Raw genomic sequence first — 21,869 nt, forward strand, 5'->3', positions numbered from 1 at the left:
AACATGTCAAAAGGTGAAGATAGAACACAAGAGGCCTCAAGGGACTTTGCAGTCATTAGAAATTCCAGGATGGAAGTAGGATTGCATTTCAATTGATTTTGTGACTTGCCTTCCTAAGTCAAAGAGTGGAAATGATACCATTTGGGTAGTGGTAGATAGACTTACAAAATCAACAGTGTTTATACCAATGAATAAAACTTGAAAGATGGAGAAACTTGCGAAAGCTTACATCAAACATGTTGTGAGATTACATGGGGTTCCAAAGGATATTGTATCTGACAGAGATTCCAGGTTTCTCTCAAAATTCTAGAAAAGTGTACAAGAAAATTTTGGTACAACAATTAAGATGAGTACGACATTTCACCCTGCCACAAATGGGCAAACTGAGAGAACCATCCAAACCTTTGAGGACATGTTGAGAGCTTGTGTTATAGACTTCCAGGGAGGATGGGAAGATATCTTGGATTTAATTGAATTTTCTTTTAATAATAGTTACCATGCGAGCATCGGAATGACCCTATTTGACGCCTTGTATGGGAGGAAGTGTCGTAGTCCAATTTGTTGGAACGATATTAGTGAAACTATGATTCTTGGGCCTCAAATGATTGAAGATACAGTTAAGCAAGTAAAGGAAATTCAAGCTAAAATTCAAGCAGCTCAAGATCGCCAAAAGAGCTACGCAGACTTAAAACGAAGGGAAGAAGAGTTCAAAATTGGTGATAAGGTTTTGTTAAAGGTTCACCAATGAAAGGAGTGATGAGATTTGGAAAGAAAGGAAAGCTCAGTCCAAAATACATTGGTCCATATGAAATACTGCAAAGAATAGGAAAAGTAGCTTATAGGTTAGCCTTACCTATGGAGCTTAGTAAAGTACATGACGTATTTCATGTGTCCCAATTGAGAAGGTACATTCTTGATAAATCCCATGTGCTACAACCCGAAACCATTGAGTTATATCAAAGCTTAACTTATGAGGAGAGACTTGTCAAGATTCTTGACAGTAAAGTGCGTAGTACACGCAATAAGAACGTTAAGATTGAGAAAGTACTTTGGTCTAACCAAGAATATGAGGAAGCCACTTGGGAGGCAGAAGATGAAATTAAAAAGAAATACCTAGAGTTATTTAAGGTATGTTGAGTTACGGGGGCGTAACTCGTTTTATTTAAGGGGGTAGAATGCGATATAATTTCGCGCTTTTCCCTATATTTTACTTATTTTTGGTGCTTTTTGCACAAATTTTATTAAGTATTTTGAGTATTAGTGCTTTCAAAGAGACATAAAGGAGTAAAAGAATGACAAAAAGTACAACAATACTATACATAATGAGGAAAAGTTTTGAATTTCGTTTCCCAAGTTTCGGGACAAAACTTTTTTTAAGGGGGGTAGAATGTATGTATTACCCTGTATTTTTATACGTATTTTATTTAAAATATGTATTTTATAAAGGTATTTAAATAATTTTAATATTTTAATTATGGTATTTTAATTATTTATCCTATGTAAGTTTGGAAATATTTTTACTAAAGGAAAGTTTGTTTAATTATTTATTTTGACAAGTGTTAGTAGGGAAGGAATTCGGAAAAACTAAAGGAGGAAAGTTAGGGTAAAAGAGTGCTAGAGAAGGGGTATAAATATCCCTCTTATGAGACAAATCAACTTTGCACAGAGTTGAGAAAACCCAAGGTGAATTTCTCTCCTTTTTCTCCATATTTTTCTTCTTTCTTTTTCTTTTTCTTTCTCCATCCCCTTCCCCTTTTGTTTTCGCACCACCACCACCAGCAACCACCACCACCAATGGGCCGCTGACCACCAGCCACCCAGCCGGCAGCAACGGCGACCACTTGTGCTGGCAGCAGCCGGCAGTGGCGCCGGCCTGCTGTCGGCAGTCTTGGTTTTAAAAAAAAAACTTAAAAATCAAATCTTTCTTGCTCAAATTTAATCTATGATTTAATCTAATTGTAAATTATGAGTTTTGGGATTTAATTTTGATGTTTGATTATAATAATTATGTTGATTAATTTTCAGATTTGGTTTTTAATTAAAAAGCCCCAATTTTTGAAACCCTAGGTTCTTTATTTATGAGTTATTGAAGGATTACTAAATATATTAGTTTAGATCTTTATTTCAAGTGTTTAAAGGCTTAATAACAGCAAGTTTTAATTAAAATAAAGTGCTGGAATTTTATGTAGAACACTAAATATTATGTTTCTCGAAGGAATTTTAATTACCCATTAATTGGGACTTAATTATGGTGTTTTAAATATAATTTCAGCTTACTTTAATTAAATTATGAGGTGTTTTAAAATAGTATTTATTGCTCGAAATTTGTTTAAAGTGGATTTTAATACTCTATTATGATTTTAATGTGTAGGAGAATTCGAAGTAAGCAATTTCTACTAGTCGTGGCAATTTTAAGATTGTACTCAAGGTACGTTCGCGTACTTAGCATATTTTGATGATGTAGAATCATGCTAGGCTTGATTTCAATTAATTACAAGTAGTATCATGCTAAGGTTTATGTATGGAATTGTGAATTAATGGTGTTGGTGATTGAATTGTGAAGCATGAATTATTTGTGATGGTTTATGTATTGGAAAATTATGTTTTGGGCATGTTGTGTTTGAACCACACTTTTTTTATGGTATGTTAGAATGCATGATTAATTAAACTACATGTTTAATTATGTTTGGAATATTAAAAAGGAATTTTATCATGGTTCAAATAATTTTTATTGATGCTTTAAGCATGAGGAAGGAGCTATATAAGTGTCTATGTACACAAGGGATAAATTGTGTGTTGGTGCCTTTGTGCACTTAAGGTGTTTTAAACACCGAGGGATAGGATTTTTGGCGCTTTATGCGTTTAAGGTGTCTTTGACACTAAGGTAGAATTAAAAAAAGGGTTCAACATTAAATAATATGTGGTCACAAATTATTCAAGAATTAAATTGGTATGTTTGGTTGATTGAATAATTATTGTTGATTGATTTATTATGCATTGAGAGTGATCACCAAGTCCAATAACATGTAAATATCGTAAAGTGAAAGAGATTACGCATCAAAACTATTGGAACGTATATACCTTGAGTATGAACAATGGGGGGAGTTATGGGGTTTTATATTTAACCATAACTTCTAGTGGAGTACAGGACGTTGTACATTCCTTTTTATTTATTATTATGCGCAGGAATTCCGCCATCTTTGAGTGGTTTTGTCGCTGGCACGGTTAGCTCCCATGTCAGTTAAACTCAATTTATTTGGGGGAGGTATAGTAGGAAATCCGTTCGATGAGTAATGAACTCTAAATGAATTATTTAGTGTCCAGTTAAAGTGTCTTGTTGATTTTTGTGTGTGCTTGTAAACAGGTGCATTGAGGTAAGTGTGTGTTGATTGGTGAAAGCATTTTAGTGAGTTTAATTACGCTTAAGTACTCAGCTTTGTTGATTATGTGTGCTTGTGTGTTTGGCCAAGTCTTTATCTTGGCCCTATGATGATCCATTTTTAATGGAGAGTAGTGGGGACAAGTAGAGATAAACTTTTCAGGTATTGAAGCATATTCATGACGGGCAGGAGTGAAGAATGAATCATGCTAGTTTCCATTAGTTTACAATGTGTTTTATGCTGTATTTATTTATGACATATTCTGTGTGGACTAACGCAAAGGTTTAGTTTTGGAACGGTTTTGAATAAGGACCTTTAATGGTTCCAAGTTGTATTTTGATTGTATTTGACTTCGTTTGTTTCGGTTTTAAACTTTACTTTCGTTTGGTTGACTTTTGAGGTACCTTGTTCAAAAGGTTTTAATTTTAAGTGTTCCACAGTGTATCTTTGATAGTTGCCTTAGCCGTTTTCACGGTGGCGGTAATGTCTTTGATATTCCTAAATGGTTTTGAACCACTCGCGATTGAGGGGCTTGCCATTGTCCATTTAAATTGGCTAGCGATTCAAACCGCTTGCCATTTGAAGAGAAAGGGCAGCGGTTTTGGCGCCAAACCGCTGCCCATTAGGGGTATAAAAAATAATTTTTTTTTTTTTTTTGTTTTTCCAACTGAAATTGATACAGAAACAAAACAAATATAAAAACAATATTTTAATTAATTAATTGATGTAACTATTACATTTTCATAATATATATATATATATATATATGTATATATATATAAAACAATTAATACAATTAATTAAATTATTACTAACTAAGTCTAAAAAAAAAGGCTTGTTCCACCAGCAGCACCACCACCGTCCACAAGCACCACCACTATCCACGCGTACCACCACCACCACTGTCCACAAGCACCACCACCACTATCCACGCAAACCACCACCACCCACTCGCACCACGCACCAGCATTAGACCACGCACCAACATGACCACCATCCACCAAATCCCAGCCTACTTCGCCCACCACGACCCCCACCACGACTCCCACCAACACCCCCACCAAATCGGCGGCCTGAAAAAAAAAACCAATTCCACCACCAAATCACCATAAAATTTTTAAAAAAAAAACTTAAAAAAAACAAAAAAAAAACAAAAAGGAACATATCATGAATTCCACCAAAACCTCGAAAATTGCTTGAAATTCGGGTTTTAAGGGTCAAATTCGACCATTAAAACTCTAGATCTAAAGTTTTTATGGTCGAATTTGACCTAAAAACTCAAAAACCCACACGCAGGCACCACCACCGGACTTCAAAGGTCGTCAAGGTCGGTCGTCGTGCACCACCTTCCGGACTTCAAAGAGAAAGAATGGAGGGAGGGGAGGAGAGAGAGCGTGAGAAAAATGAGGTAAGGGGAGGAGAGAGAGAGTGTTATATGAGATCTGTTGAGAGGATATTGAGAGGTAAGGGGAGGAGAGAGAGAGTGTGCTGTGACTCTGTGAGAATGAGAGGTAAGGGGAGGAGAGAGAGCGTGAGAATTGAGGGGTAAAGGGAGGAGAGAGAATATATAGCTGGGCTTTTTATTGTTTTAGGGTTTCTCTAACAAATGGCAAGCGGTTCACGGTTTAAACCGCTTGCCATTTACATTGTGGCAAGCGGTTCACCCTAAACCGCTTGCCATTTGCTTATTTCAATTTTTTTTAAAAAAAATCAGGTAAATGGCAAGCGGATTTTTAAAACCGCTTGCCATTTGGGGCTTCCCATTACGTTTATTCTACTAGTGTGGGTATTTAAAGGAAAGGAATTTCTAGGGTGTTATAAAGTGGTATATGAGAGCTTTGGTTGAGATTTTAAATTACCACTAACCTGAAAACATTTTTCTTACTATGATTTAAACTTGGCCAAGTGTTAATTTAATTATGCAATGTTATTTGTTTCGATTTTGGGCAACGGATTAATAATTTATGGGCGACAAAATTAATAATCGTCGCCCAAACATCTAATTATGGACCACGAGGTAATTTTTGTCGCCCAATGTACAATAACAGGCGACGACCAAGATTTGCATTGCCCTTATTCATAAGGGACTTGTTATTCATCGCCCGCAAATCTCTACATAAAGCCCACATTTTATAATTTTTTGACAAATTTGCCCTTTTTATAATTTTAACGGAAGATAAATTTTTCGCACTAAAAAAATGTGGAGCAGCACCGGATCGCCGAGGATCACCGGAGAATCGCCGTCGTCATCGGAAAACGAGGTTCGTAACGCATCGTAAGGACGAAATGGTGGCTGGCGCCTAGCCAAAAGGCCATGCCGTGGTTGTGGCGCCTAGCCAGGACGCCGCCACCGTGGTCACGGCGCCTGGTTGAGAAGCCTCGACCATAGTAGTGGCGCGTGGCCAGGACGCCGCAGCCACGGCCAAGGCGCCTGGCCACCACGCCGCCACCATGGCGGCGGCGTCCTGACCAGGCGCCCCGGCCGTGGCTCCGGCGTCCTGGCCAGGCGCCAGTAGGGGAATATTTTTTTTTTTTTTTTTAATTTTTTTTTTTTTATTTTATTTTTTAATTTAATCCCCTTTTTTTTTTTTGTTTGTTTTTGTTAATTTAATCTTAATGTAATTATATTTATACGTTATATGTTATTGTTACAGGATTATGGTGGAGACGGAAATGATTACAGTGGGATTTTTGTACATGATGGCCTGTTCGAAGATGCTCAACAAGCGATTGATTGGGCAAAACAGGTTGCAATTAGATCAGGCTTTTGTTTAGTAGTAGCAACTCATAAATCTCAACGGGATGGTAGAATGGATCGCATTTTGAGATGCGACCGTTATCGCAAAAGAGAAGAACGAGATTTCAGTAAAGCGATTCGGTTTGACTCAAAGCGGAAAGGTTGTGGGTGTCAGTTCCGAGTTAAGGTTCGACAACATCAAAGGCGTGACGGTTGGGAAGTGAAGGGTTACGACAAATGGGGATATCACAACCATGAGCTGATAGCATACAAAGTGGGGCATCGGCAGTTAAGCGGCCTAAGTCCAGCTGCGAAACTAGTTGTAAAAGAAATGAGTGATGCTCAAGTGAAGCCCGCTAAAATATTAGCGTCTGTGTTAGAGAAATTCCCCGAAGACCAGCCAAACCGAAGACACATCTACAACGTCAGACAGAAATTGAGGTTTGAACGGTCAGAGGGAAGGAACCCTATACAGCAGCTTCTGCACCAGGCACAAGCACGTGGTTACCTTTACTGGTTTGAATCTGACGAAGACACATCGGAGGTAACTCATTTGTTCCTTGTCCATCCTGATTGTGCTGATATGATTTCGTCTTGGCCATCTGTGATTTTGATCGATTCAACGTACAAGACAAACAAGTACAAGTTCCCACTGGTTGAGATGGTTGGGATGGCTCCAACGAACCAGAACTTTCTGATTGGTTATGCAGTCATGAAGGATGAGACGGCTGCGAGTTACCGTTGGGTGTTGGAAAAGTTGAGAAACTACATCGGCCCAAATGTACAGCCATCGGCCATCGTAAGTGATTGTGAGGGAGGTCTTTTTGCCCCTATAGCGGAGCTGTTTCCGGAGTCGAGCCATTTACTGTGCACATGGCACATCAACAACTGCGTGAAAGTCAAAGCCTACAACCTTTTCAACAAGAACTTAGATTCAGCAGAGAGATTGGTAAATGGTAAGTGGCGGAAGATCCTGCAAGCTACCACGGAGGCAGAGTACGATCGAGCCTTGGAAAACTTAAAGGATGCGTACAAGTGGTGCCCGCCAATCGTAGACTATGTGATGCATCAGTGGGTACCTCAGAGGGAAAAGTTTGTCAAATATTGCACGAACCAAGTTCTTCATTTTGGGAACACTACGACATGCAGAGTCGAGAGCGCTCATAGAGCTTTGAAGGACTGGATTGATTCTTCCACGGCTGCTCTGGATACACTGTTCGAGAGAATAAACAAGGCTATTGATACTCAGAGGAACGGCATCAAGAACTATCTCGAGGACTCCAGACGACGACATGGCATGTTGTATGGCCATTTCATATTTAAGATTCTCCACGGTCGTGTGTCACACCACTGTTTGGGGTTGATTCTGAGCGAGTATACCAGGATGAGGGAGTTGGGCGATGAAGTGGCTATTCGGTGCGGATGTGCTATATCAATGACTCATGGATTACCTTGTGCATGCACCATTCACCGCGTAATTACGCAAGACAGGGCGTCGTTACATGTCGATCAGGTTCATCCATTCTGGCGGACGCTCGTTATCGGAGAGCATGCTGTTCCGCATACGGTTCACCGTGAACAGGAGGAGTTGGAGCAGTTTCAGATGATGTTTGACCAAGTGTCCTCCAGTCACCCTTCGATCATTCGTAGTGCTACACACATACTTCATGACATGTTCAATACATCGTGTTTGGATACCGAGGAACCGGAAGGGGTCGAGCGACCTAGGGGTCGACAACCACGGCGGAACAAGAGTGCGTTTGAGTACATTCGCGGTCGTGGCCGTGGCCGTGGCCGTGGTCGTACATCCTCATCAAGTGGCAGCCAATCATCGTCGTCGGTGAATATGCCCGGCACCGGTAAGACATTCGACTTGCCTTTCTTTTGTTGACTGTTTGATTAGTTTACTGTTGACTTGTTTATTGTGTTTATTGATGTGTGTAACAGGGAGAATGGACATTGAACATTTTCCATATAAGGACAGGATCCCTAATATCATGATGCCATTCTTGGACGGGTGGAATGATGTCATTGCAGATGGTAACTGCGGATTTCGGGTTGTGGCGGATGTGTTTCAAATGGGTGAAGACAACTACGGTTTAGTGCGGCAGTTGATGTACAGTGAAATCGCATCAAACCGAGATGTGTATGGCCATGTGTACGGCGAGGACTTGGATAGGTCTCTGCAGCGTATCCGGTGGGGAGGGGGACCTTGCGGTCAAAATCATTGGTTCGATGCGCCACTTGATCTCTTTGCCGTTGCAAACATCTACAAGTGTGCAGTCATGCATTTCGGCCTTGGTTTACATAGTCGAGCCTATTATCCATGTACAACGGTTCTGCCCTGGTGTTCGCGCGAGACCGTCACCAGACCGGTAAGGGACGTTGTTATTGGATTTCTTGGGCCGTCATACAGACATTTTATCCGATTAGACATGTCACCCGATTTTCCGGTCCCAAATATCATACCGAAGTGGTATGAAATTCGTAGAGCAAGCGTGGAGGGTTGGGATGCTTTGTACCATGCTCGCGTGCAACAGTGGAACAATTTAATTGCCATGTAGTTTTTGTTGATGTACACCTACCTTTTACTATGAGGCCTTGTATTGTCAATACTATGTCATTTCTATGTGTTCATTTTTAAAAGATAATGTTTCATTTTAAAAACTAACAACAATAATTTCAAATATTACAAAATAAAATGATAATATTGAATTTTAAAAACTAAGAACAATAATGTCAAATATTACAAACTAAAAAGATAATGTCTAATTTCAAATATCAGTAATCCCTCTGTGACGCCCACTGCCACTGCTCAAGGGTCCGTTCCAGATCGTCAATAACAGCTCTACCTGATGCACTCGTCATGCAGTCCCTTTCCTCAAAAAGTCGGTGTCCCAACTGCATAATCTTGCCCATCCACTACACAAAACAAAAAACATGAAACGACGTATTATACATATATATATTAAAATAAGAGAACAACAAATAAAAGATGAGACGTACCGCATAAGAGGCAGTGGCAGGTGGCACATCGTCATCATCTGCGTCGTCGATGTCTTTGATCAACCTCGGGTGCGAGTGCCGGATGTACCATTCCATGTAGTGCTGGTCACACATGGCAGTCACCCCACTTGGCGGCCGCTGCAGCTCCGCCGTCCATAGGCGGGCAACCATCGGAAACTGCTCCCACATGGATATCATGTTTGACGGCCATTGGACGACGTACTCCTTCGACGACGCAGATCGTACCGCCTTACTGGGCCATGCCGGTGGAGGTGGGACAACTTGGACAAATCCAAGCTGGCGAAGACAGCGCTGCGGCATGTACGCCTCTACGATCTCGCGATACTGAATCAGTCCAGTGTAGAGGGTCCTGGGTACCCTATTACTAGGGTTCTGGCCGAAAGGCATCCAGTTCACCTGCACATTATTTAAAATCAGTAACAATCATAAAATAAAGCATCAGATTATAAAAGTAGAAATAATTTAATCACTGTACCTCTAAGGGGGACATCCTGTCAAGCGATAACCGTATGGAGCGCAGGCGGTCAACGGACTTCTTCTCGACACGCGGACTCCACGCACAGGCACGTGGCTGGCCATCACCAATGGGAACCGGGTCGCGGTGTGGTCGAAACGCAGGAAAATACTCGTATATCCAGGTCTGTAACAACGTCAGACATCCAGTGATACCTGCTGCATCAGCCCGGCTCGAGAATCCTAACTGGCGATACAGATACGCCAGCGTAGCCGACCCCCAAGAAAACTGGCCTACTCTGTCGGGCTCACACGCGTCAACTATGTCGCGTGGCCTGAGCTTGTTCCCGCTCTTATCCGGAAACAAGGTACACCCGAAAAGAAGAAAAACATATGCAGCCAGCTGTGTGTCCTGCGTCCTACGTGCCGTAGGGTGCAAACATCGCTGCAAGACGGCTGCGATCTTAACGCCGCCGTGATCCCACACACCAAGTGCCGATGTGTACAGCGCAGCCCTATCCACCGCCAACAGCTCCGCTAGTAAATCTGCCTGATCCGCATCAGTGACGACAGATGCTCGGTTTCCCTCCACGGGAATCCCAAGGATGGCCTCGACGTCATGCAACATGATCGTCATCTCACCGAACGGAAGGTGGAACGAGTTCGTATCCGGCTGCCATCGCTCAACGAAAGCCGTGATCAGCGTCCAGTCAATCCTATCGTGCATGGTGGCAGGAAGGTGACTCACTCTAGTGGCCCTCAATCGCCCGACCATCTCGCTCTCCTCCGGCCAAGCATCAGCCCAGCTACACAAAAACCTACAAGTCTTTTCCCGGGTTTGGCATTTCAAAATGCCTGTATCCAAAGCCCTCTCCTGGTCCTCCCAAATACGGGTAGCGATGTGTCCTAAAAAGCTAGGAATCACACTCCCGTCTATAGGTCCCCCGGCCACCTCACCCCTCACCATCCAAGAATCATTAACGGCCCTCGACCGTTTTCTGCTACCCGCAGACACAGTGGACGCAGATGATGTGCCAGATCTACTAACAAACCTACCATCTCGACCCTTACGCACATCTACCCTATGCGTCTCATACGTATCATCAAGTCTCTGACTGAATGGACCGTAATCATCATATGGTCCACTCTGATCGTCGACATCCTCATCTGCATCATCCTCGTCCTCGACCTCCTCCTCCTCGACCTCCTCCTCCTCCTCCTCATCATCATCTTGATCGTCCGCAGAACAGTGCACCCGTTCTCTGCGGGCCGAGGCCGAAATACCACGGGATCTAACGTGTCTGGGCCCCGAGCTCTCCATTGAGTAGATCGTACTCCTCACGACGTCAATACTCTTCCCCGCACCAGGTCTAAATTGCGATGCCTAACTCCAAGTAAATAACGAAACATAATAACGAAAACAAATTAAAAAAAGTCGAAAATAAACACAAAAGCAAATAAACAAGTCACGGAAATAAAATTATAAACATAAAAAATATAAAATTAAAACAAATAAAAAAACAAAATTTAAAAAAAAAAAGATAAAAAAAAAGGGAACATACAATTTAAAAAAAAGAAAAACAAATTTTTTAAAAAAAAAAAAAAATCGAAAATAAAATTTAAAATTAAAAAAAAAAACAAAAAAAAAATTTAAAAAAAAAACCACGGCGGAGGCGCCTAGGCAAGGCGCCCATACGGTGGTGGCGGCGCCAAGCCCAGACGCCACTACCACGGCGGCGGCGCAGAGGCTAGGCGCCACAGCCGTGGTAGTGGCGTCTGGGCTTGGCGCCGCCACCACCGTATGGGCGCCTTGCCTAGGCGCCTCCGCCGTGGTGTTGGCGTCTCCCCTTGGCGCCCCACCGTCGCCGGAGGTTTTTTTTTTTAAAAAAAAATTACAAAAATTAAAAAATTTACCTTCTGGCCGGCAAACCGCCTTCCGCCCACCGCCGGTGCCGCCACTTCCTTGCCGGGCCGCCTCGACATAGCTCTGGAAATAATTTAGAGAGAGAAAGTGGAAGTAGAGAGTAGAGAGAGAAATTGTGTGTTTTTTAGTATGAGGGCAAAAGTGTCATTTCACTCTTATTTTGTGGGCTTTATGTAGGAATTTGCGGGCGATGTTTAACAGTTCACTATTCATAAATGGGCCACAAAATTATTGATAGTTGCCCATTAATATGACTGGCGCGACAAAATAACTTAACCCATTGCCCAAACCAATTAAATTGGGCTGAAAAGGATGTTTAATGCCGTTGCCCATCAATTAAAATTGGGTGGAAATAAAACCCGTTTAATAAAAATCCCAAATATGCCAAAACTTCAAATATTAAACTCCGTACATCATCAGTTTCATTAGTTCAGTTCTTCCCTTTCCTCTGTCCCCTATTTGTACCAGAGCTTGCGAAAGCCATTGAAGAGCTATAGTTTTTGCGTGTTTTTGGCCAATTGTGTTTCTTTATACAATATCTAAATCCAAGTTTTTCCTTTCTCAATATTACTTTCTAGTTTGTAATTTTGTCAAACCCTAATTTGTTTGTTAATTTCATTGGTGGTCCGGCGGTGGTTAAGGGAGGCGATAACAACGGCTTCAACGCATCCTCTTAACGGGTCAGCTATATAGTGGTTAATATCAATCGAATTTTGTTTTCTGTAAAAAAAAAAAGATTTTGATGCAAAATAATTGTTCTTTATTTTCTATATTAATCGAGCGACATTCGAGTTTTGTTTCAATAATGAAATGCAAAATTTGTTCTTGAAAATATTCTATGCTTCTAATTTTTCAAATTTAGATCAACAACGCTATTAGTTTTGGTTAATTTCCCTGATTTTGTTTGGCGTGATGTAAGAAGCTTATATGGCAGATTTGGCCCAAGAAATTGTAAGGATTCTTATTTGGGTAAGATTAACTCAGAATCTGATTGAATTATAATTGCTCGTGTAATATCAATTATTAGAGAGCATATTAGAGGATATTAGCTCGCTTAATATTCAGTGAGAATTATATTGTATTTAGGATGTTGAAGGACAATGATATTATTTTAATTAATTTGATAAGTGGTTTTCTATCGGGTCTAATTTTTTATAATTTCAGTTATTGTTAGTTTGTTATAGATTTACAATATAGAACTTAACATTCTAATTATTACATGAGTAAATTGAGTACATATAGAGAGATTCAATTATAAGAGAACATGTCTTATTTTAAAATATCGCAAACTAGAATCTTTGTTTGAACTACCCATGTAATATGAGTGAGCAGAAACAATAGAGTATGATAAATATTGACTTTCATTCTGATTAACTCATGTGCAAATAAGAACGTGACTATAATGAACCACGAACTAATTAATTTTTTTGCTTAATTGTAAAGATCCTTCTATTACCCCTTTTGTTCAGGAGCTTAGGAGCTTCAAAGAAGATCTGAACATTAGTGTTTCTTGATCAAGCTACCAATATTCAGGTTGGTGTTTTTTTATTTGATTGCTTTTGATTGTATTATACTTCTATATATATATATATATATATATATATATATATATATATATATAGATAGATAGATAGATAGATAGATATCTATATGGGTTGAATTTTGAGTATGTTTCTTTGATGAGTACTAGCTTAAGTATTATCAATTTTGTGCATCTATATGATTTGAATAGTACCTGAACTTATTGCTTTAAGAGATATGTTTTGATGAAATTTATCCAGTAGTATGCCTTGGCCAAATTAATATAAGAAAAATGATATAATAAAGAAGCATCTTTGCGTATGATATCTGTAATTGTGTATACACATTTTGACTTAATTGGTGTGCTTAATATATGGATTAATAATTAGTTTATGTGGATGGATAGTTCTTATTAATTGGTGTGCTTAGGATATGGATTAATAATTAGTTTGTGTGGATGGATAGTTCTTATTATTAACTTGTAAATGACTAATTTTTTTTTTATTTGTTTTTATAATTTATTATTAAAATTTTGACTACAAAAAGCTATCAGTATGTAAAATAGTAGGCCTAAAAGAAAATATAAAGAAGAATGGTACTTTGTATCTTAGGTTTTTAGGATAACACAAAAATCCTAAGCATTAGCTATACTTTGATATTTTTTTCGGAAGTGGAGGTGATTAACTTGGCATAATTTGATTGTTTTTAACCTTTAAACTTTTTCTTGATTTTATAACTAACTATTTTTTTACTATTATGTTGTTACGGACTATCTTTTATTTTAAATTTCAAGAATGAATAGAGATCGAACTTGGATGAACCACAATGGTATAAAGGATAGACGAAAACCAGAGTATAACGAAAGAGTCGACGAGTTTTTAAAGTTTGCGTATAGGGAAAAAATGATGACACCTTGTTGAAATGTCCTTGTTTAAACTGTAGATTGAGTTTGGCCCATGATCGAAAAACTATGCAATGCCACTTACTAGTATATGGTATAGATAGTAGTTATAACCCATGGGTGAGTCACGGAGAAAGTGGTGGGCTAGATGTTAATAATGAAGATGATAAACACGATGGAGGCCTCAGATAATGATGATGATGATGATGATATACCATTTGATGACATGGCTCCATTGGTTTTTGATGCCACAAATGCATGGAATAATAGCACAACTTATGAGGTTCATAGTGACGGTGGTAACGCCATGGAGTTTGGTTCTAGTAGTGGCAATGATGAAACTCCTAGTAAGGAGTTAATGACATTACTCGAAGACATGGAGGCCGAATTATATCCAGGGTGCAAGACATTTAAGAGATTAGAGTTTCTTATCACATTACTACACATTAAATTTAGCAACAAGTGGAGTGATAAGTCTTTTTCAATGTTATTGAATACATTACATAGGGCATTTAATCATGATAAAAATTTTCCATCTAATTCTTATGAATAAAAAAAATATACAAAAGCATTAGGATTGGATTATGTAAAGATTAATGCATGTGTTAACCATTGCATTTTGTATCGCAAGAAGTTTGCAAATGAAGAAAAATTTCCTAAATGCTTGACTCCTAGATGGAAGGAAAAAGGTGTGCAAGGTGGTGATGTGTCTTATGGTGACGAAGACGAGGGTATTGTTGTAAAGAAAACTCGAATTCCTCAATTAGTTTTACGTCATTTTCCTCTCATTCCAAGGTTGCAAAGCATGTTTGTCTCCTCGAAGTTAGCAAAGGACATACGATGGCATAAGGATGAATGCTCAAAAGATGAGGTAATGAGACACCCAGCTGATTCGGAAGCATGGAAGTCCTTGGATAAAATATATCCAGACTTTGCTGCTGATGCTCGTAACATACACTTGGGTTTGGCAAGTGATGGCTTTAATCCCGGTGCTAACATGAGTAGCATATATAGCATTTGGCCAGTGATGTTAGTTCCATATAACTTACCTCCTTGGATGTGCATGAAAAGTGATAACATGATATTATCTTTGCTAATTCCCGGTCCCAAATCTCTGGGAAATGATATAGATGTTTTTTTTGCAACCTCTAATTGATGAACTAAAGGAATTGTGGGAGACAGGGGTAAAAACTTTTGATGCTCATGCCAAAGAGACATTTAATATGCGAGTAGTGTTGTTGTGGACTATTAGTGACTTTCCAGCTTATGCTAATCTCTCTGGTTTGAGTACTACAGGAGAACGTGCATTCCCTAATTGTCGTAAAGATACAAGATTAGGTTGGTTAAAACATGGGCGCAGATATTGTTATATGGATAACAGAGTGTTTTTAGAGCAAGATCACAAATGGAGACGTAATAGGAATTTGTTTGGTGGAAAAGTTGAACGGGGTCCTCCTCCTACTCCACTTACTTGACATGATGTTTTAGAGCAATTGAGTGGCTATTCAAATGTGGAATTTAGAAAAGGTGTTACCAGAAAACGAAAAAGAGGCAAACAATACATTGTGCATCAATGGAAAAAAATAAGTGTTTTCTTTCAATTGCCATATTGGAGACATCTTTTAGTGCGACACAACTTAGATGTTATGCATATAGAAAAAAATGTTTGTCAAAGTATATTTCGCACACTACTTTATTTATCAGGGAAGAATAAAGACACCTTAAAGGCGCGATTGGACTTAGATGATATGAAGATGCATAGTCAATTACGTGCCAAGCTTTTAGGAGATAAAAAATATAAAATCCCTCCAGCAACATACAACCTAACTTTGAATGAACGAAGAAAAATAGTCACCTTTTTGTCTAACTTAGCTTTTCCTGATGCATATGATTCAAATATATCGAGGTGTACATCTTTACAAGATGGAAAGATCATGGGAATGAAAACTCATGACTTCCATGTTTTCATGCAAGATTTGCTTACCCCTGCCTTTAAGGGTGTCATAGATGAGAAAGTGTTGGTGCCTTTAAGGGAGCTCAGTTTATTTTTCAAGAAATTATGCTCAAAAACTCTGAAGGTTTCCGACTTAGAGCGAATGGAATCAAATATCGCAATCACCTTGTGCAAGTTAGAACGCATATTCGTTCCTGCATTTTTTGATGTGATGATACATCTTCCAATTCACTTGGCCACTGAGGCTAGGATTGCCGGCCCAGTACATTATCGATGGATGTATCGTTTTGAAAGGTAAGGTTTTAATTTATATAAAAAAAGAGGTTTTATATATAAATAAATACTTATAGATTATAACTAACGTTTTTTTGAAAAAGGGCGATGAGGACATTTAAATCATATGTACGGAACAAAGCTCACCCTGAAGCTTCAATTGCTAATGGGTACATAGAAATGGAATGTCTAACATTTTTCTCAAGATATATTTCTAAGATTGAGATGCAATTTAACCTTCTAGATCAAAATGACGACATCGATCATCAACAACTCCATACCCTGTCCGTTTTTTCTAAAATGGGCAAGTATTTAGGGAAGATAAATATAAAGCAGCCGGCTTTTGATGAATGGAAAGAAGCTCACCTTTATGTTCTAAAAAATTGGGACGAAGCACAACCTTTCTTAGAATAAGTGTTATGATGTGATTGATTTAAATTTTTTTTATTAAAAATGTATACAATTAACTAACTATTAGTTCCTTAATTTCTTTGGTTAGTGAGTATCTAAATTATACGAGTCTTCCAAAGATTGACTTTTAAAAGTGGTTTGAGAATAGGGTAAGTGAGCAAACCCTTTTTTTTCCTATTATATATATATTTTTTTTCTTGATTGGTTTCTTTATTACTTATTATGAAATACAGATTATTAAGCTGTGGAAAGATGGGGATGTACCGAAGAGTTATTTTGTTTAGCAAGAGGACCAATGAAACGTGTTGTGACTTATGATGGATATATCATTAATGGATTTAGATTTCACACCAAAAAACGGCAAAGAAATCGAAAAACTCAAAATAGTGGTGTGGTGGTTAGAGGCGATGAGGAAAGTGGAGAAAAGAATTTTTATGGGATTTTAGAGGAGTTTATTGTGTTAGAGTATGGTACCTTAAAAAATCGAACAAGTCCCAAAGTTGTTTTGTTTAAGTGTAAGTGGTTTGACGTGTTTAGTGACAGGAAAGGGATTAAAAAACAAAATTTAGAAGTAGTGCTTATCAATGTTACTCGGAGGTTAAGAACCAATGAGTCATTCGCTTTAGTTTCTCGAATTGAACAAGTTTTCTGTGTGACTGCTCATAATGAAACAGATTGGAGATATGTAATTAAGGCAAATCCACGAAACTTCTTTGATTTCCCTAATGATGAAGATACTCATGAAAGCGAATCATTATGGGATCATGTGGCTCCACCGGTCACTAACTATGAAAATGAAAATGATGAAGACATTAATATAGTTAGGGATGATGTTGAAAATGAAGTGGTGTACGCTAATATCAACCAAAGAGATGATATCATTAATGAGGATGAAGAGGAACAGGAGGAAGAAGAAGAAGAAGAAGAAGAAGAAGAGGAGGAGGAAGAACTGTCTAATACGGAATCTACATTGCAGGCTCTTGACGATGACCTTGAAGACAATGATGATGACAGTGATAGTTCTAGTGAATAACGTACTTAGCATTTGAAAGAGTCATTTATTTATATATTTGAAACTAGTTAAATAATTAAATATGCTCAGATGCTTTATAAAAGCTTTTGCTTTAGTTATAATGTCTATAACCTCTTGGTTTAACTAATTTTCTGTTTTTGTTTATGTATTTGTGTAGAGTAAGTAGTAGCTAACTGTAACTTTTCTAATTGTTGCTTTTATAATTTAAATTATGTTTTAGTTCACTTATGCTAATGGATGATAAAAGATTTAAGCAATGAGGTTGGTGATTCTAAATAGTATGTATATTGAATTCGATATAGGTGAAGAAGTAGCTAATTAAGGAGTTTGTTTTAGTTAACTAACTGGTTGGTTTTTGCAAGGTATAAAGGGGCTGGTACTCTGATCAACAGTAGGTAATATGTGTTTTCTCCTCAATTCTAGCTTAACATGTGGGAATTAAAATGCTCTTTCAGTGAGTTAACATGAATATTGCTTGTTTATTGGCCAAATTTTGTATTTTTGCAAGGCAGTATTCATTAACTCACATAATAGTATGCATATAGACAAGTATAAACCATGTTTCCTAACAACTTTTTTCATTATTTGTGCTTGTTATCTTTGAGGAAATGATCTCTACAATGTTACCAGTTAGTTTCATGCTCATAAGTCACTTCTTTTGAACTACATTTTATGTTGCTCTGAATGTAGAACCATCTCATTTAATGTTGCTCTTAATTTATTTAATTATTGATTTTTTTATAGGAAAATGTCAATCATTCCAACTTCATCAGAACAAGATCAACAAGAAAATGAGATTCAACAACCACCACCAAGGTTGACTTATCGTGAAAAGCGAAGGATTGACCAAGCTGAGCTTCGACAAAAATTCCCTGATCGTAAGAGGCGTGGCCCTACTAGGGGTTTAAAATATGCTTCCAAAAGAGCAAGAAATCCAGAAGAAAAGATTACGTTAACTTTTATGGATGAGCTTTGACGTGTGGTTGGTGAAAAGGCAAATGAGTTCATATGTGATTGTAGCAATTGGGTGGAAGAGTTTTGTCCTTTGAATGCATTGTATGCCTATTACACTTGATAAAATTACCTGTTATCATTTCCATTGCTTAATGTGTATGTGGATGATTATGATTTTAATATTTTCTTTTTGTCACAGGAATTGGGCTAAAATGGATCCTGATGCGAAGAAAAGTTTATATGACAAGATTTTGGTGAGTCAAAGTATATATAACATAATTATAAAAGTTATATATAGTTAGATAAGTTAGCTTTTTTTTAAAGCAAGTCGGGAATATTATTAATCAAACCAAATCAACATTCGCCAAGGCTAATATTCCTTGGGGAAAAGAGTCAAGAAAAACAAACTCCGACCCACTAGGGGGAGGGATCCTAGCAGCATAATGTGCAACAACATTACCTTCTGTTGTTCTGCCAACCTTCTGTTGTTTAACAGCAGTAATAACAGCACTTGCATCCCCTTCCAACTCGACTTTAGTAAGGGATAGACACTTAGCTAATAGCAGCCCCATCCTAGCAGCAAGGGCCTCGACCAGCTTGACAGAAAAATCACCTTGATATATCTTCACTGCAATAGCAATCAAACACCCCCTATCATCACGTATAACAGCACCAAGGCCCACCCCATACCCTGTAATTATAGCTGCATCAGTGTTTACCTTCAAGCAACCTTTAGGTGGGCGAAGCCAGCTGCTTCGGGAAGTCAGTGCCCCTGCCTGACCACACCCCACATCCTTGTTGTACTTCCTGTATATTAGCTTAATAATGATATATTCTGTCAGATTTATTTTTATTAATAATGATATGTTCTGTTAGATTAATTTTTATTTTTAACTAGATGATTTACTAGGCAAAATTCAATTTACGTGAAAAGATTGGTGGTGCGGACGCGACTGATGCATTGAGCTTTCAATAGTATATATTATATAGGCATTGGAGGTTTAGACTCAAAGAAAAATACTATAGAGGCAAAATAAAGGCAGAGGCTAGAGACAATAGACAATAGACCTTCAACTATTGATCCGATAAAGTGGGATTGGTTTGTTTATGAGTATTGGAGTTCCCCAAAACAAGAGGTAATGTGCTTCCTTTGTTTAATTTATTGCTAATCTGCTAAATAGTTTTTCAATTATACTACATTAACTTGCCGGCTCAAATTGTAGGCCATTAGCAAAGTGAACACAACAAATAAACTGAAGTTAACTGAAACACCAGCTAATGGTGCAAAGTCCACATCAAGAATTTTCTATGATATGGTGTGTAGTTTTGGCCTTTTACTGCGAAAAGTATAAGTTAGACATTATTTATTGTAAATTCTATGATATGGTGTGTTTTTTTTCATACGTAGATTAACGAGCCACCAATTGTTGCCAATCAAGTCGAAGGGTCATCTGAACATGCTGAAGTGCAACAAGATCCCATCTATGTGAGATTATATGAGAAGACAAGGAAATTGCCCAGGAATATTATTGTTGTTCTGTCTTTCATGTTACTATTTAAATAGTTATGCCTACATTAGCCTTATCTCATACTTAATATGCATAATTTTTTGAACTGATTTCATTGAATAGGCATATAAAAAAGGATGGAAGTACTATGTGGGAACCAAATGCTGAAAAGAACTATGAAGAACTCAAAAGGCTTCACGAAACTGAAATCGCAGAACATGGTGAGGACACACTGAGTGTAAAAGATGCTTATATGCAGGTATTAAAACCTAAATCTGGATATGTGAGAGGACTTTGTCCTGGAGCTTGACCACCTAAAAAGTTAGAATCCAAGGAGATGATATGGATAGGGTTCAACTCTCTACTCAAGTTCACACACTAAATGCGTCAAATGAAGACCTTAGAGCATCTAATGAACAACTTAAAGCATCAAATGAGGAGCTCAAAGCAGAATTTTCAAGAATCAACAAGGAAGCCATTGAACGTGAAAATAAACTAAGAGAAGATATGCTAAAAATGTTTGAGGAAATGAGGTATGCAATTTTTTCACAAATGATTTAATTTATTTAGGCCAATGAGTTATAAAGTAAGATTATAATGTATTGTGATCAAATTTGGGTTGCATTGTCTTCCGTATAGGAGACTTAACTGTTTCTCGTTTATATGTACTGTGATCAAATTTGGGTTGTTGCCGCAACGCTGCTCGATGTTGCTGCAATGCTTCTGCAACGATGTGGGGCTTCCGCAACACAACTGTTTGTGGTGCTGCCGCAATGCAGCAGTTGCTGCTGTGGTGCTGCCGCAACGCTGCTGTTGCAGCTGCAGTGCTGCCGGAACGCTGCTGTAGGTGCTGCACTGCTGCCGCAACGCTGCTGTTGCTGCTGCACTGCTGCCGCAACGCTGCTGTTGCTGCTGCACTGCTGCCCCAACTCTGCTGTTGCTGCTGCACTGCTGCCACAACTCTGCTGTTGTAGTTTTAGGAGCTTTTTCCACGTGCAGCAGTGTATTCACTAAGCTTGATATGTGTATATCTGATATGTAGATGATTTACATTGCAAGTGTAGGAAGCATACATTATTATTAATGTCAAATTTGTCTAATTGACAAAGAACAAACATGCATTACATTTCAAACCATTTAGCGTTCATTAGAAAAAAATGCTAATTATGACTTGATACATGGAGAGGTGATTGCCCCTAAATTTGACAAATTTCACAATTGTGAGTTTATATTATTTCAAAATGCATTTATCAAGATTTTTGTACAGATATGTAAAAATATGACCTCCCTTTTATGTGGTGAAAGAAGCAATATTTTGTAGCTTTAATTCTATTTTATTGTATCGTTTTAAATCATGTGTATCTAATTTTGGAATATTGTTTTACAAGAACATATGATCGTGATATTTTCCTGACAAGCCAAGGAATATGATGTATATTTTGAATATATTTTCTCTTATTACAGGTAGTAATTTCTAGGGATTGATAAATTTAGCTTAGTGCGATCATAGTACTTGTTTCTTAGTAGAAAAATTTAAATTTAGTTGTAATTTTGATTACCTTCGGATCATCAGTTGAACTTGGAGAAAGTCGTAGTACTTTTTGATGATCATTCAGTTTTTACTAACTATGAAATGCAATTGTATTGAAATTGTGAGCTATTATGTACTATTGTCCAATGAATACTATATTGATATATATTATATGAAAGAGTACAGGAGAAAGGTAAAAAATTAGTAAGACAACAACAATAAAGTCATTGCCCAATATTGTAATTGGGAAAAACATAGTCAC

The 21,869-nt window shown here is 38.1% G+C and overlaps 3 protein-coding genes and 1 long non-coding RNA gene across 12 annotated transcripts; 3 read left to right on the forward strand and 1 right to left on the reverse strand.

Annotated features, from left to right (window-relative positions):
• The first annotated feature begins 744 nt into the window (after positions 1-744).
• LOC110732119 lies at positions 745-3,373 on the forward strand. The gene is made up of 2 exons (XM_021912037.1): positions 745-1,128; positions 3,365-3,373. Exons 1-2 carry the CDS (start codon positions 745-747, stop codon positions 3,371-3,373), a joined length of 393 nt encoding a protein of 130 aa, XP_021767729.1.
• Positions 3,374-7,570: 4,197 nt separating this feature from the next.
• Positions 7,571-8,785, forward strand: LOC110732150. Its single transcript, XM_021912066.1, has 2 exons — positions 7,571-7,976; positions 8,065-8,785. Exons 1-2 carry the CDS (start codon positions 7,721-7,723, stop codon positions 8,679-8,681), a joined length of 873 nt encoding a protein of 290 aa, XP_021767758.1. The 5' UTR covers positions 7,571-7,720; the 3' UTR covers positions 8,682-8,785.
• A 69-nt stretch (positions 8,786-8,854) lies between these two features.
• On the reverse strand, positions 8,855-9,840 carry LOC110732140. The gene is made up of 3 exons (XM_021912056.1): positions 9,620-9,840; positions 9,124-9,540; positions 8,855-9,039 (listed from the first exon to the last, which is right to left on the reverse strand). The coding sequence occupies exons 1-3, from the start codon at positions 9,632-9,634 to the stop codon at positions 8,899-8,901; spliced, it is 573 nt and encodes a 190-aa protein (XP_021767748.1). The 5' UTR covers positions 9,635-9,840; the 3' UTR covers positions 8,855-8,898.
• A 2,058-nt stretch (positions 9,841-11,898) lies between these two features.
• On the forward strand, positions 11,899-21,234 carry LOC110732151. 9 transcript variants are annotated; one of them, XR_002513438.1, is made up of 8 exons: positions 11,899-12,201; positions 12,991-13,054; positions 18,359-18,670; positions 18,768-18,822; positions 19,467-19,704; positions 19,792-19,884; positions 19,977-20,609; positions 20,716-21,234. It is a non-coding gene; the product is annotated as an uncharacterized LOC110732151 (long non-coding RNA). The 9 variants fall into 9 exon arrangements; XR_002513439.1 differs by lacking the exon at positions 20,716-21,234 and having other exon boundaries at positions 11,902-12,201; positions 19,977-20,054; positions 20,200-20,610; XR_002513441.1 differs by lacking the exon at positions 20,716-21,234 and having other exon boundaries at positions 11,902-12,201; positions 12,965-13,054; positions 19,977-20,610.
• Positions 21,235-21,869: the final 635 nt, after the last annotated feature.

Source organism: Chenopodium quinoa, unplaced genomic scaffold, assembly GCF_001683475.1.
Source record: "Chenopodium quinoa cultivar QQ74 unplaced genomic scaffold, ASM168347v1, whole genome shotgun sequence".
Classification (NCBI taxonomy): domain Eukaryota; kingdom Viridiplantae; phylum Streptophyta; class Magnoliopsida; order Caryophyllales; family Amaranthaceae; genus Chenopodium; species Chenopodium quinoa.

What these genes read in the sequence shown, in the direction of transcription:
- LOC110732140 (XM_021912056.1), bottom strand. An exon ending in CTGCCACTGCCTCTTATGCG is followed by an intron (nt 9,040 to 9,123) that starts GTACGTCTCATC and finishes TGTTTTGTGTAG; the next exon opens with TGGATGGGCAAGATTATGCA.
- LOC110732150 (XM_021912066.1), top strand. Translation starts at nt 7,721, where the DNA reads ATGATGTTTGACCAAGTGTCCTCCAGTCACCCTTCGATCATTCGTAGT. An exon ending in GGTGAATATGCCCGGCACCG is followed by an intron (nt 7,977 to 8,064) that starts GTAAGACATTCG and finishes TGTGTGTAACAG; the next exon opens with GGAGAATGGACATTGAACAT.
- LOC110732119 (XM_021912037.1), top strand. Translation starts at nt 745, where the DNA reads ATGAAAGGAGTGATGAGATTTGGAAAGAAAGGAAAGCTCAGTCCAAAA.